The sequence below is a fragment of the Canis lupus genome, chromosome 29 (assembly GCF_048164855.1).
Source record: "Canis lupus baileyi chromosome 29, mCanLup2.hap1, whole genome shotgun sequence".
NCBI classification, from domain to species: Eukaryota; Metazoa; Chordata; class Mammalia; order Carnivora; family Canidae; genus Canis; species Canis lupus.
In genome coordinates, this window is record NC_132866.1 from 17,873,661 (window position 1) to 17,887,246 (window position 13,586).

At 41.7% G+C, this 13,586-nt stretch overlaps 1 protein-coding gene across 1 annotated transcript in view; it reads left to right on the top strand.

Annotated features, from left to right (window-relative positions):
* Window positions 1–11,010, top strand: part of LOC140620627 (guanylate cyclase 2G-like) — a 45,360-nt gene extending 34,350 nt beyond the window's left edge. Inside the window, 10 exon segments of the mRNA XM_072804752.1 lie at window positions 2,109–2,286; window positions 3,899–4,039; window positions 4,927–5,041; window positions 5,044–5,124; window positions 6,796–6,820; window positions 6,823–6,969; window positions 8,208–8,252; window positions 8,255–8,302; window positions 9,584–9,675; window positions 10,906–11,010. Of these exon segments, the coding sequence (XP_072660853.1) occupies window positions 2,109–2,286; window positions 3,899–4,039; window positions 4,927–5,041; window positions 5,044–5,124; window positions 6,796–6,820; window positions 6,823–6,969; window positions 8,208–8,252; window positions 8,255–8,302; window positions 9,584–9,675; window positions 10,906–11,010 (977 nt within the window).
* The last annotated feature ends 2,576 nt before the right edge of the window (window positions 11,011–13,586 follow it).

Sequence of the window (13,586 nt, forward strand, 5' to 3'; positions counted from 1 at the left end):
CAGCCAACCAACATGACTATCACTGTCGAGCTGGACCTGGATGAGGTTTGTCTGGTTTCTCCACTGTAAAGTTACAACTGCTTTCCCCTCTTCCTGTATGGTCCTCTTAAGAAAGATGTCACTATGTGAAGCCCACACTTAAGGAGTGGGGAGTTGTGTTCCACGACCTTGAATGGAGAATATCTAAGTAAATTGTTTGAAATTTTTCTCCACAGGAGGTTTATCTGTTCTCTCCCATGTATGTATTTATCCAATTCTTGATATTAAGAATTCTTAATATCAAGAATTGGATAAACACAATTAATATCATTGTATTGGTATTGCATTATTATGCATATCTATATCATAATATGTGTATACATTTGTATATTACATTATATATTTATTTTATCCTCGGAGTTATCATCTAACATGACTTTATTTTGTTGCTCAAATTGTTTCACCTATGACCATGCCATTTCAATTGACCTCTATGCACCTTTGACATATATCCATTGCTGTGTTTTGACTTATTTTGTTAAGGACTGCCTTACTTCCTGGCAGTAGAAGATGCTCAATCTCATCTTGTCATGTCATGACCCTAGAATCAGCCATTTCTTCAAGGACTCTGGTTCTTTTTTTTTAATAAATTAATTTTTTATTGGTGTTCAATTTACCAACATACAGAGTAACACCCAGTGCTCATCCCGTCAAGTGCCCCCCTCAGTGCCCGTCTTTTTACTGGAGAATGATATTAGAAACCAAGCCCCAGATGCTGAGTGTGCTAGCTGCTGCTGGGGTGATGTTGCTTCCAGCACCTCCCAGTGGACTGAGCAGGAAATGCATGTGTGTGCACTAACCTCTGCGTACCCATTTCCATATCTGTATCTACTCGTCTGTATCTATATTAAGCTAAACACGAGTTCATACTGACATTTCCAACATCATTGCCACATGGTTCATTTATTCTAGTCTCCCTATCGCTTATCCATGACCTCCCTTTTCAACAATGAGATCCTGGCTCCCACCATCTGCCATCCATTTATTTATTTATCCAACCGCAGCATATGTGTGTAGGACTTTCAGAGTTGTTACTCTGTCCCCTTGTGAGAAGCAATCTTGCCGACTAGAAAGAATATCGTGATTGTAAATGGGTTCTTCCATTTAGCCTTAATGATCTTAAGTCATTCTTTTGTCACGGTCTTCGTTTATCCTGAGATTGTCCAATACCCTAACTGACACTGTTGAGGATTTTGTGTGCACAGAGAGGTTTACTCTCTGTGCTGTAAAGTTCTATGGGTTTTGGCAATTACACAGTGTCATGTACCCACCTCTACAGTATCATATAGCAGAGTCTCATCACTCTAAAAAAATCCCCCATGCCTCACCTGTTCAACACCTTCTCTGCCCCAAACTCCTGGCAGCCTCTCATCTGTCTTCTCTCCATATAATTTTACCTTTTCTAGAATGTCATATAGACACAGCCATACAATATGTAGCCTTTTCAAACTACTTTTTATACTTAGTATAACATGCACTTGGTTCGTTCATGTTGTTACACCCATAATATTTTTATACCAAAACAGGTATACATTGTTTTCAAATGATTATTTCCTCTACAAAACCTGGTTAATCAGAATGTTTAATAAATGTCAGTAGAAGTCAATGCAGAAGTGAAAGAACTAGATTTGCAAAGTTGGACACGGAGGCAGCATGTGGGGGTAACACTATTATTCATTAAAATAACTTTAATGTGACATTTCGTATGGAATGCAAATTGTATAAGATGCACTTTGGGGATTTCCAACCCCAAATTCTTATACATTCCTGAAGTCACATAGACATATGCTTTGTTTCAAGAGAACTTCTATTAGAAAAAAAGAACACAGCTTAGTCTAAGAACAGATTCATTAGAAGGCACTTACATGTTTTACAGATGAACTCTTCATTTTCCAGGAGGATTCAGAATATTTCTCATCAATTATTCAGATTTCTCCGACATTCCAATTTGTTCAATTTATTTAAAAATTCAGTTTACAGATTTAAGAGCACATATGTGTAAAGTGAAGTGTACTAAATGGCATGAAGTTTGCAGACATTTGGCTATCTACACCCCACATGAATTTCAGAAATCATCAAACGAATCAAAGACCCCATGGCATCAGATCCACTTCGACCTTCCCTGTCTGAGGAGGAGGGCAATGAAAAGATTGTGCTCATGGTGAGAGCATGTTGGGATGAATCTCCAGAGAAGAAGCCCACCTTTTCCTCCATCAAGAAAATTTTACGAGAAGCCAGTTCCAAAGGGTGAGTCGGATGTGCGACATTTTCTCCTAATCATTTAACCATTAGAATTTTAAAACTATATGGCTGTGATGGCTCCTGTGTGGCTCACTCCATTCATTCATTCATTCTCCCACTCATTCATTAATTCATTCATTCATCATATACCCACTCGATGCCTGCCACATGCAAAGCACTGCGTTCCATGCTGGCTAATGAGTGATAAATTCTGCCTTTGTTTCACAAATGACACAAAAATGTATCAGACATCAGCACTTCCATTGTCCTCCTTTGTCCACTTCAGATATCACTAATCAATCAAGGCTCCCTTTCCCAGGGAATTGTGACATAACCCCAGAATCTTTCCCAAACCAGTATTCCAAGGGTCATGTCTCATCGGTTGTGACTGGACTATGGGATAAAAAATAATTCACCAGCCTTAGAATGAGTCATTAACTTAAATTATTCATGCCCCTCTCAAACAATTTCCTCAACAGTAGTTTGCTTCATATTAGGATAATTATGTCATCTTTCGGCACATTGAACATATACAGGCACAGCCGTGTTAGAAGTAGCTTGAGTTGATAGAAGAGCCCTGGGCTGGGAGTCTGGCATCTACTCTAAACTTGGCCATTCTGCTATGCATTCTTAACGCAACAGCCCTGTACTCTGCATTTTCCACACCAAAATTGTTTTAAATGGTATGTCTCAGGTCAATCACAACTTTATTTTTTTTAAAGATTTTATTTATTATTCATGAGACACACACACACACACACACACACACACAGAGAGGGATCCCCTCAATCACAACTTTAACTCAGAAAATCTGGTTTCCCGTGTTAAGGTGAGTCTATTTCCTATGTAAGCCTCAGTTTCCTCATCTGAAAAAAAGAATGATTTTTTAAAGACACTTTTAAAGCAAGAGCCTATAGGATCTAGAAGTGGGGATCCCTGGGTGGCTCAGTGGTTGAGCATCTGCCTTTGGCCCAGGGCATGATCCTGGAGTCCCAGGATCGAGTCCCACTTCAGGCTCCCTGCATGGAGCCTGCTTCTCCCTCTGCCTCTCTCTCTGTCTCTCATGAATAAATAAATAAAATCTTAAAAAAAAAATAAAAGGATCTAGAAGTGCCCCTTACATCTGTCATCTGGAAAGAAAATGGCTGGTATTATTTAGGGGTAAAAAAAGACCTGTCCTGTCCTGAAATCTGCATCTTTGACTCATGATCATGATCATGATCTGGAGCATATGGGGAAATGGGGGAGGCCACTGTTTGTGGAGTGCCTGCTGAGTGCCAGACACAACTTTCGGTGCTATGTACCCAGTATCATTCTGAACCCTCAGAATGACCCTGGAAGTGTGTATTGTTTTCCTCATTTTCCAGATGAAGAAACTGGTGCTCAGGGAAATGAAGGGTGCAGGTCCAGATCACAGAGCTGGTCGAGGGCAGTCTCTGTCCTGCTGCATGGCCTCATTGTCATTGTCATTTCGCTGCTGTCCATTGGCAGCACTGAAGTAGGGAACCTTAAGAGCAAGACATATTTTCTTTTCTTGGAATGTATGGTTGGAAGTTCTGCTCCACTTTGGCCCTAAAGTTTTTGGAAAAAGGTGTTAATTATGGGGGGTTCTTTTAAGCCACGTGAGCATCCTAGACAGTATGGTGAGCAAGCTGGAGATGTATGCCAATCACCTGGAGGGTGTGGTGGAAGAGAGGACCAACCAGCTGATGGCAGAGAAGAGGAAGGTGGATCGGCCTCTGTCCACAATGCTGCCAAGGTATTCCACAGCTCGGGGGTGGCTTTCCAAAGGACCCAGGAAGCAATAGCATCACTAAGAGGCTCCACGTAGACAGGACAGCCTTTTTTCCCCCTTTAATAAGAGGAAGTCGAGTCCTTCTAAAATGGGTCAAGCATTTTGCAGGCATTTTGGTCATCCTGTAAAAGAAGATAGAAGCAAAGGCTCTTGAATTCATGAAACTAGACAATGTTTTTTACAGGAAAGATGGTGGCTGCAACAGCCGGAGAGCGACCACTAGATGGCGCTCTGGTTTCATGAGTCTGATTATTAGCTAACTCCCCAGTATTTGTGATCTACTCCAAAACCTTTCTTTGCAGAATACAATATGCACCCATGACTTCAGACCCCAAAACTCGCTTCATTTTTGGCTCTGATTGCATCTGTACACTCTCCAAACACTTGGCAGGAGCATCTGCTATTAAAATTCCAGCACCCTTCCTGTGTGTCTTGAGGAAGAGACAGGGTCAGGGATTTGAAGGCGTTAATGAGAGACTGGTTAAAGCAAAATTACTGACTTGTGGGTTGGTGGTTGCTTACTTTTGCTCCCACAGCTGCAGATTGAATCTTTACAATCCAACTCTATAATCAATAGAGGAAAATGAGATGCCCTCAGGGAGAAAGTCTTTATCGTAAGGGCATTTCTGTGACCTGCTTCCACCTCCAATTTATACTCACCAGTGGGAATATCTCTTTAGGTAAAATGCAGGGAGAGAAATGGGAGTCAATCCCTTTAGATGATGGAATTTTGTTGACCAAAATCCCAATCCATTGAAGCAAAAGGTCTAGAAGGATGACTTTGGAGGGGTTTGTAGGAGATGGGATAAATAAGAGTCTATTCAACATCAATCCCTATTCTGTGGTTTCAGCTTCATCAGAGAACAGCTCATAGCTGGAAGGTCCATAGAACCAGAACCTTTTGAGTCTGTGACAATCTTTTTCTCTGACATTGCTGGATTCACAAAACTGTGTTCCCTCAGTCCCTCCTCCCCTTGCAAGTCATAAAGCTCCTTAATGACATATAGAGTTTATTTGACCAGATCATTAAAAACTATGATGTGTCTAAGGTGAGACTTCTGGCTCCTGGGTTGGGAGGGAACACGTTCTCCTTGTCAGCTGACTCCAGGGCATGAGTGAGGGTGGACCCAGCCCTTGATGTCAGCCAGGGAAAGGCTCTATTTCAGGCTAGCAGTCCATCTTGGTTCATGGCAGAAACTCAATATTTTATTCCTGTTTGTTTTCTTGGAAAAGGGCTTGATTAATCACAGATGTATGTCCTTGTCAAGAATCACCAGTTGCTCCTTGATTCCTTCCATTATTTTATCTCACGGTAAACACATTTCCAAAGAGGCACTGACTTTCTACTGACTTATCCCTCCAGCTTGCTTCTGAATATATTTCCTTTGTATTCAGAGAATCTCATATTTACTTTATTAAAAGTTGTCTTTGGACTTTGTGTGAATCTCACTTTTGTGGCTGTGAGCCTTAGCAAGGCAGGTGAAGACCGACTCCCAAGTGTAGACTATCAGAACTGTGATGAAAATGAGAAACAACCATCTGCCTAGTGCTGCTCAGGAGGGATGTATGAATATGGTCACCCAGAGTCAAAAATGATCTTTTGGGGAAGGATAGCAAAAACAAATAATTTGGCTTCATTCAAGTGGTGGTAATGATGGCTGCTTCAGGTATTTTCTGAGTTTTCTGATGAGGCCAGATGCTGACTACAGGGTGTCCAAGCTCACACATGCCTGGGGCAGCCATTGGTGGCACCAGCTCTGACCATGATTGGAAGACTCTGCCTGTGGCCCTGGGGCTGGGGAGGTTTGGGAGACAGTGCAGTTATGTCCTCCAGGACATAGTAGTAGTTATTTCCTGGGGTTCCCCACAGATATGCCTCTGTTTAAGGGTGGAAGAAAAGATGCTGTGAATAATCTCAAAGTGTAGGTCACATGTACTCTAAAATGGAAGCTCTAAAAAATAATAAATAAAATAAAATGAAATAAAATAAAATGGAACCTCTGCTTAGGAGGACGTCCTCTGGGATTTCCTCTTGGTGTCATCTTCTCCATTATGTTTTGCATGAGCTAAGACTAAATCAGTTTCAATGTCTAAAGGATGTACCCATGATGGGGAGAGGTAGCCAATAAACAGTCAGACTTGTGCACTGGTTGATTTTGTATAATTCTGGGGTGGCCAATAGGCTGAGCTATTTTTACTGCCTAGCTAATGCCTGAAATCCCACATCATCTTTGGATTCTGCTTGATGGCAAATGTATCTTTAAAGTTTACACTTGTCATTTATTTTCTATTGTGAATGAGGGATCTGAAAGCTGATTTTATTAGGATTTATTAGAGGAGAGAAGAGGACAATTCAGGCAGATACATGCATTTATACCTAAGTATAACAATGTATACATATGTATAAATGTACCTAAGAACTCTTCTATGGGGTGAAGACCTTTCAGGTTGGGTAACATGAATTCCACTTGATGGATGCATGGGATCCTTCAAGATTTACCCTTTTCATATGCTGCTGCCTGTTTAACTGGTTTTGAACTTGAGTGGAGGAAATATGGTCACCACCACTATCAGATTTCAGAGGAGAAAGCAGTGACTGTGTGCAGGAGGGCTTACAGAAGGAAGGCTTTGTGGAAGAACCAGGACAAGAGCAGAAACTTGTAGAAATGCTGGGACATGGGGGGCCTCAGCTGAAGGCCACTTAGTTCCTTTATTTTCAGGGTGAAATGATTGGAGATGCGTACGTGGTGCTAGCAGACTTCCCATCTGCAATGGAAGCCAGCATGTGGATGAGATTGCCACAATGTCTTTGCACGTTCTCAATGCCACTGTCTACTTCCAGATTGGGCACATACCTGAGGAGAAGCTCATGCTCAGGATTGGCATCCACACAGGTACACAGCACTGGGACTTATGATCCAGGTATGCCAGCAGGTGGTTCTGGAGTCAAGCCCTAGGTCTGAGGTGTTTAGGACCGTGAGGTTGAAGGGTAACATCTTCAAGGAAAACAAAAGGTTGACTTGTCTTTGTGAATGTATTTCCAGCTAGCTAGATTACTTGGTAACAGCAAAGACACCCAGAGACTCCAAGCTGTTGAACTGAAAGTTGAGGGGAGACAGGATAGTTATATTGAGGTGCCTCCCCCGCACCACCCATACCTCTACATCAAATGCTCTTTGATTTGGTCTATTTTTTGTCAAACCCATGGGCACATGACCTGTGCAGAAGTGACTAGCATTTGGTTTAATGCTCTTCTGTCTTAATTTCTTAGTTATTAGTATAATATAATATCATAATATTACATACAATATACAAATATATACAATATGTAATATAACATTGCTATAGTATTGATAATAATTGTTAATTTTCTTAATTTCTTAATAATTTTGGGATGAGGGGTTCCTTATTTTCATTTTAGACTGGGCTCTATAAGTCGTGTAACTAAACCTGCTCCTAACTGTCCTCCAAGGCTTGACTAAAATAAAACCTGACCCCTAATCAGACCTAATTACTCCCATGTTTGTGCTGCAGTTGCTTTGTTGACATCTCTAGCGCATGAATTACATCGTCATTAACTTCTGTCTTGGCTTGGTTGTTATAACAAAATACCACAGACTGGATGGCTTAAACAGCAGTGACTTACTTTCTCATAGTTCCGGAGGCAGGGAAATCCAAGATCAGGGTCCCAGCATGGTTGGGTTCTAGTAAAGACCCTCTTCCTATCTCACCAAAGGCTGCCTTCTGGCTATGTTCTCACATAGTGAAGAAAGAGAGAGAGCTCTGGTGTCTCTTCTTCTTATAAGGGCACTAATCCCATCCTGGAGGCCCTACCCTCACGACCTCATCTAAACCTAAGTACCTCCCAAAGGCCTTTGTATTGAGAGTTAGGGCTTCCACAAGTGAATGAGGGAGGGGGTTGCAAGCATTCAGCTCATCATATTTGACTATGTTGTTTCCCACCAGGAGTCTGGATTCTGTAGGTTGCCTCTTTGTAAACTCAAAGGTCGACTGCCAAGCTCTGCCTGAAGAGGGCACTTAAATATTTGTTGAATGGCATTTCTTGGCTTAATATACCTCAAGCCCTTGGGAAATGCAGAATGGCTATGCCCTTCTGTTCTCCTGTGTGTAGGTCCTGTGGTGGCTGGTGTGGTGGGAACCACCATATCCAGGTACTGTCTGGGGACACTGTGAACATGGCATCCAGAATGGAAAGCAACAGTTTGCATGAGTATCATTTACAGTATTTTTCAAACATGATTTTTCACTGTCCCTCCAGTCCCCTATCTTTCGCCAGAGGGTATTTTTAGAAAACCCATTTTCATTTTGTCTACTGTTTTCCATTTGGAGGATAATATCATTATCTCCTTCAGACAAAGTTGATCACAAACTTTGTAGACAGGGTTTTGCACAGTGCTTTCTACGTAACACACATGACTACTTCCTTCTAAGATTTTCAATTCTAAATAGTCAGGTACACATATAATAGGGCCATTTAAAGGAAAAGCAGGAGTCAGCAAGCTTTATCCATTCAGAGCCAGACAATAAATATTTTAGGCTTTATGGGCCATAGTCCCTGTTACTTAACTACTGTTTTAGTGTGAAAGTAGCCATTTATAATTTGTGAATGATGGGTATGGCCATGTTCCAATAAAACTTAATTTGTAAGCACAAATGATGGGCTTGATTTGGCTGGTGAGTGGTAATTTACCCATCCCTAATGCAGAGTTTAGTATTGGTGATGCAGAATGAATCTATGGCCAGGAACTCCAGCGGATATCATATTCTTTTGCTTTACAGTAATTTTACTGCATTAATTATTGCTAGACAGCATGTTATTTATTCACTGAGACATTTATCAGCTAGAAAAAATTATTAAGGATTTAAGTTTCAAAATATTTAGGTTAAGATTCTTCTGAATTTCTAAATTTTCCACAATATATGAAAACGTGCAAAAATATTTTTTTCTTCTGAGTACTTCATGGTTTAGGCTAATCAGCCAAGTCTCAAACACTGATTTAAACCTCTCTTTAAACTTGTGTGTCAAGATTTTTAGGAATAAATCTTGAAAGTGGGGCTGCTGATGTAGGATCCAAACCTGATTCTAGACATAGTGCTGGTTGTGAACCACATTTTCAGTGATGTGTCCCAGCTCTGGTACCATCCCAGGAAGCTTGAGGAGTCCAGTGGACCTCCATCCATGGGGAGTATGAGATTGCATATGGAGTTAGTTCTGTCTACTGTTTCTAACCTGAACATGTTAAAGCTTGAGCAGCTTGAGCTATCAATAGCATCTGAACAATGTCTGGGTGGTTGGGGGGCCGCACCCCAACTGTTCTAGACTTCAGAGAGGTTGTCTGTGATTTGCTTTAATGAAAGGTGCTGGCAGTCCAAGATTTTAAGCAGTGTAGCATTCCCTCTCCACAGCAGCCCCCAGCCCCCTGCCCGCTGACCCCCAGATGAAAGTCACAACCAAGCAGTAATTAGGCAATAACTGGCTTATGGCAGCTCTCTAGTTCCATGTCTCTCGGAGCACTGCAGCCGTCCTGCTGGCATCGGGAGGGTACGATTTGCAAAAGAGAGGCACCATTCCAGTCAAGGTGAGACCGACTTAGTGCACCCCACCTGCCTCATTGGAGTCTCTGATGGAGATGTTAAGGAAGTTGATGGGATGAGTGCATCTCTGTACTGTGGTATGTGGAGACTGCTGACATCCATGTGGAGGCTCTTGCAGCTGCCAGGTCTTCTTCCTTCAGAGATTTGTATGGTTCCCTCAAAAGGTAAATGCAGAATCTATAACAGAAAACATATTCGTTCCCACCTAGACCAACCCCCTGGGGGATGCCTCTTTTCTCTTGGTCACAAATGGTCTCTTGGCTTCTGCTTGAACACCCCAGTCTAGTCTTTCATTAAGCAACAGCAAGTAAAAGCCCAGGAATTATAATGCCCACATTTCCTCTATGGATCCCTTCTCCTGAGTCTAATGTTCCCAGATAGAAGAGACAGAGGCCCATTGGCTTGAGGACACTAGGACCCTATCTCAATTCATCTAAATGTCTTTTCCCTTTCCTCTTCTTCTCCTCCCTCCAGGCTGGCTGAAACACACCATGATGCAAACTCACCTTTCTGATAACCATCGGCCTTTGGTGAGGTTGGGGATGGATGTTCTCAAGAACATCTTGGAGATGTTCATGATGGAAGTGGTGGGTGTTTACCATGATGTTAAGTGTTTGGGTGGGTAGGGGGATTCATGGAAAGACGTGAAAGGGAAGGAGTGAGCCTGGCTCTTGCATACTGTATTTGATCAATGGACTTCAGGTAAGGGGAAATTGTTTCTAGAAGGCAGTAGTCTAGACCTAGCTTTGAATCTTGTTCCACTACTTACTGGCTGTCTGATTTTGGGGCTTGGTTGTTTTTCCAGTAAATGAGAATAATGATAATACTTCCCTCAGAGGGTAGATGTGAAGATCAAATGTGAACATGTATATGAGGTGCTTCACTTGATGCTCTACTGATCATAAGAGCTCAATAGATTTGATTATTATTTTTAAAAGACTTCCTTTGCAGCAAAATTCAACCTTAACCTCACCTCCTAGGCCATTGCAGACTACCCATATAAGCTTATCAGTAAAGCCCAAGGAAATAAAGATTTCATCTATAATGAGGCCTTTCCCTCACTGAGGCTGCTCCTGCCTACTTGCAGTTTGGCTCAGAACAGCATTTCAGTCAACAAGCAAGAGAGACCGACTGAGTTGTCTGTTCAGAGACCACATTTCACAGGCAGCCTTTCCTCCTCTGTGACTCACCAGCACTCTTCTTTGCTTCCACAGGGCAAAGGAGAACAAACAACTTTCTGGTTGGAAGGCAAAGAAGGCTTAACTATTCCACTCCCCGAATTTACTGAGGAGGAAGCTAAAATCTTGGAGAGCTTCTGAGGTATTTTCTTTAAAGATGTTTGTGGGATCCCATGAAAGTCTAAGGACCAGTCCTTGTGATGCATTAAAAATCCCATTCAAGAGGGTGTAGATATGGGATATTGAGTGAATCTGCCAGTAGGGGGAGTCATCTAGCTGGCTTGCTCTTCCCACCCCGGAGCTGTGCTGTCTAGACCAAATGTGGAGTTGGATGAGCTGGATATGGTGAACTCATTTCCTGAGGGACCAAGGCTGGGCTGTTGCTCCCAGACCTGCCAGTGAACTTGCCCTAGCTGCCAGATATTTCCGGCCCATTAGCTTGTGAATTTGCAGTGATTCCAATTTCATTCTGGGAGAAAGGAAAGCCAGAGAGCAAAACCTGGAACTGCTGGTTCCACCCTGCCCTGCCTTATTTTTCTAGGGGCTGCTCCCTAAACTTTAGTTACCGGAAGGCATTCCAGAAATGTTTTCTGGAGATAAAGCTCTATCCAAGATGTGAACAACCACTGAAATCCAACAGGATCAGGCCATTCCAGGTAGACTGGATCTAGGCAGTCAGTCAGTCCCCGGAAGGCCTGATCCTGAGCCCTGACTTCCTGTGAGCACTGAAGTTTCCAAATGGAAATGTCACAGTCTCAATTTATTGCTTAATTTCTTTCCTATCCAAAGCAAAGGAATGAAGATAGGCTTTGCTTTCAATCAAGGCTTGAATTTTAAGTGGAATTTTCCATTGATTTATGAAGTGTTTAATTTTTTCCAATCTCCAGCAGACAAAGATGAACCCATCCATTCCGCTATGAATACTTCCCCCTTTGCCCAAACAATAGGATTCCATCATGTCTGTCAGTGATTTTTGTAGCAGACTTATTAACCCATTAATGCACTTACAGTATTTCTCTTTTTTTATCCCTTGGAACTCCTCACATCCAGATTATCTTCCTGGTGGCTGCTCCTGAATGTGGGAGAGCAGTTTGGACGATATATTATGTTTGAGATTTTTTCCTGGTGAATTTCCCAAGACTGAAGAAGTGAAAACCCGTGAGATTGGGAATGTTTTCTTTGTTACTTGACCTGTGAGCTGCTTTTGTAGAGAGATTTTTTAGCTCTGTATAGGAAAATAAGCTACCTTTTAGTGAGTCGAGGGTCTTTAATACCAAATCTTGCAAAAGGTTTGGTGGAATTCTTGCCTTTTGTCAGGAAGAAGGACACTAAGTAGGGCCCAAGGAAAGTGCTTTACAGACAGTCCCATCTCCACGGAGCTATTGTGTTTCCACTGGTAGGACTTTTCTCCTGCCCAGAGGTGGGAGACTGAACTCTAGGACCTTCACAGACTCCATTTTCTCTAACATGATTCCATTTTTATTGTGGTAGACTTTGCTCCTCCCTGTAAGCCATTAGCATCAAGAATTGAAGACATTAGTCAAAAGAAGGCATTTATCTGAAAGGGAAAGGGTAGCTTCCCCTGTTATCTCAGCATGGAGACAATGGGACAACATCTGTCTTCTTCAGAACTTCTTCCCTTGTTTGGATGCAGGGCTTATGGATTCCAAACATTTTGTTCTACCATGGAAGGGAACAGAACGATCTCCGCTATGAGGTCTCTCAGAGAGATAGGCCATTCCCTATGCATGCATGCATGCATCCATCCATTGATCCGTATCACATTTCATTAATTCAAAGAACATTTATTGGGCACTTACTCTGTGCCAAGTACCACACTGGGGGAGATGATAATATGAAACTTTCCTTCATCTTTAGCTCTCAGGTTAGTTGAAGAGAGGTAGCACAACTAGTAGTACTGCAATATATTAAGGACTGATACAGGTATGGAGAAAAGTGTGGAAGTAGTTAAGCAGTCCAATGTTGTTACATTTAAAAGGCATTAGAAAACAAGATACTGATGTAAGGTTGGGTGGGATATAGTGATTGTCTATTATTATCTCATCTTTGTATTAGTATAGAGAGTGTGTGTGTGTTTGTTCCCTTTTGGCTCTAGCCCACATGCTTACACAAGTTATATTTATATAATAAAGACTTTTTCTCTTTTTTTTTTAATAAAGATTTTATCTATTTATTCATGAGAGACACCACAGAGAGAGGGGGGTGGCCAGAGACACAGGCAGAGGGAGGAGCAGGCTCCATGCAGGGACCCTGACGTGGATCTCCATCCTGTATCTCCAGGATCACACCCTGGACTGAAGGCGGCGCTAAACCGCTGAGCCACCAAGGCTGTCCAACTTCTGCCTTTTTCATTGAACATTATAAATATTTGGCATCCATACGCAAACAAATGTAAAACATATTTCCACACATGTGCATACACATACATTCATATGTCCACATATATGCACATATACATGCATATATACACACACATAAATCTCTCTATAACTAAATCTGTATGTATTGATAGATCAGTTTTATGTGAATGTACATAAACTCAGTACATATGCATGTCTGTGCATATCTTTTCTTTATATTACTCAAATTTTAAGAGGGATAGTCTTTAAGGATCATAAGCAGGAATTGGATAAGATTAATTTGCTAAAATTTATATCCAGTGTTTTTTCTATGTCAACCAAGGATACCTAAGGGAG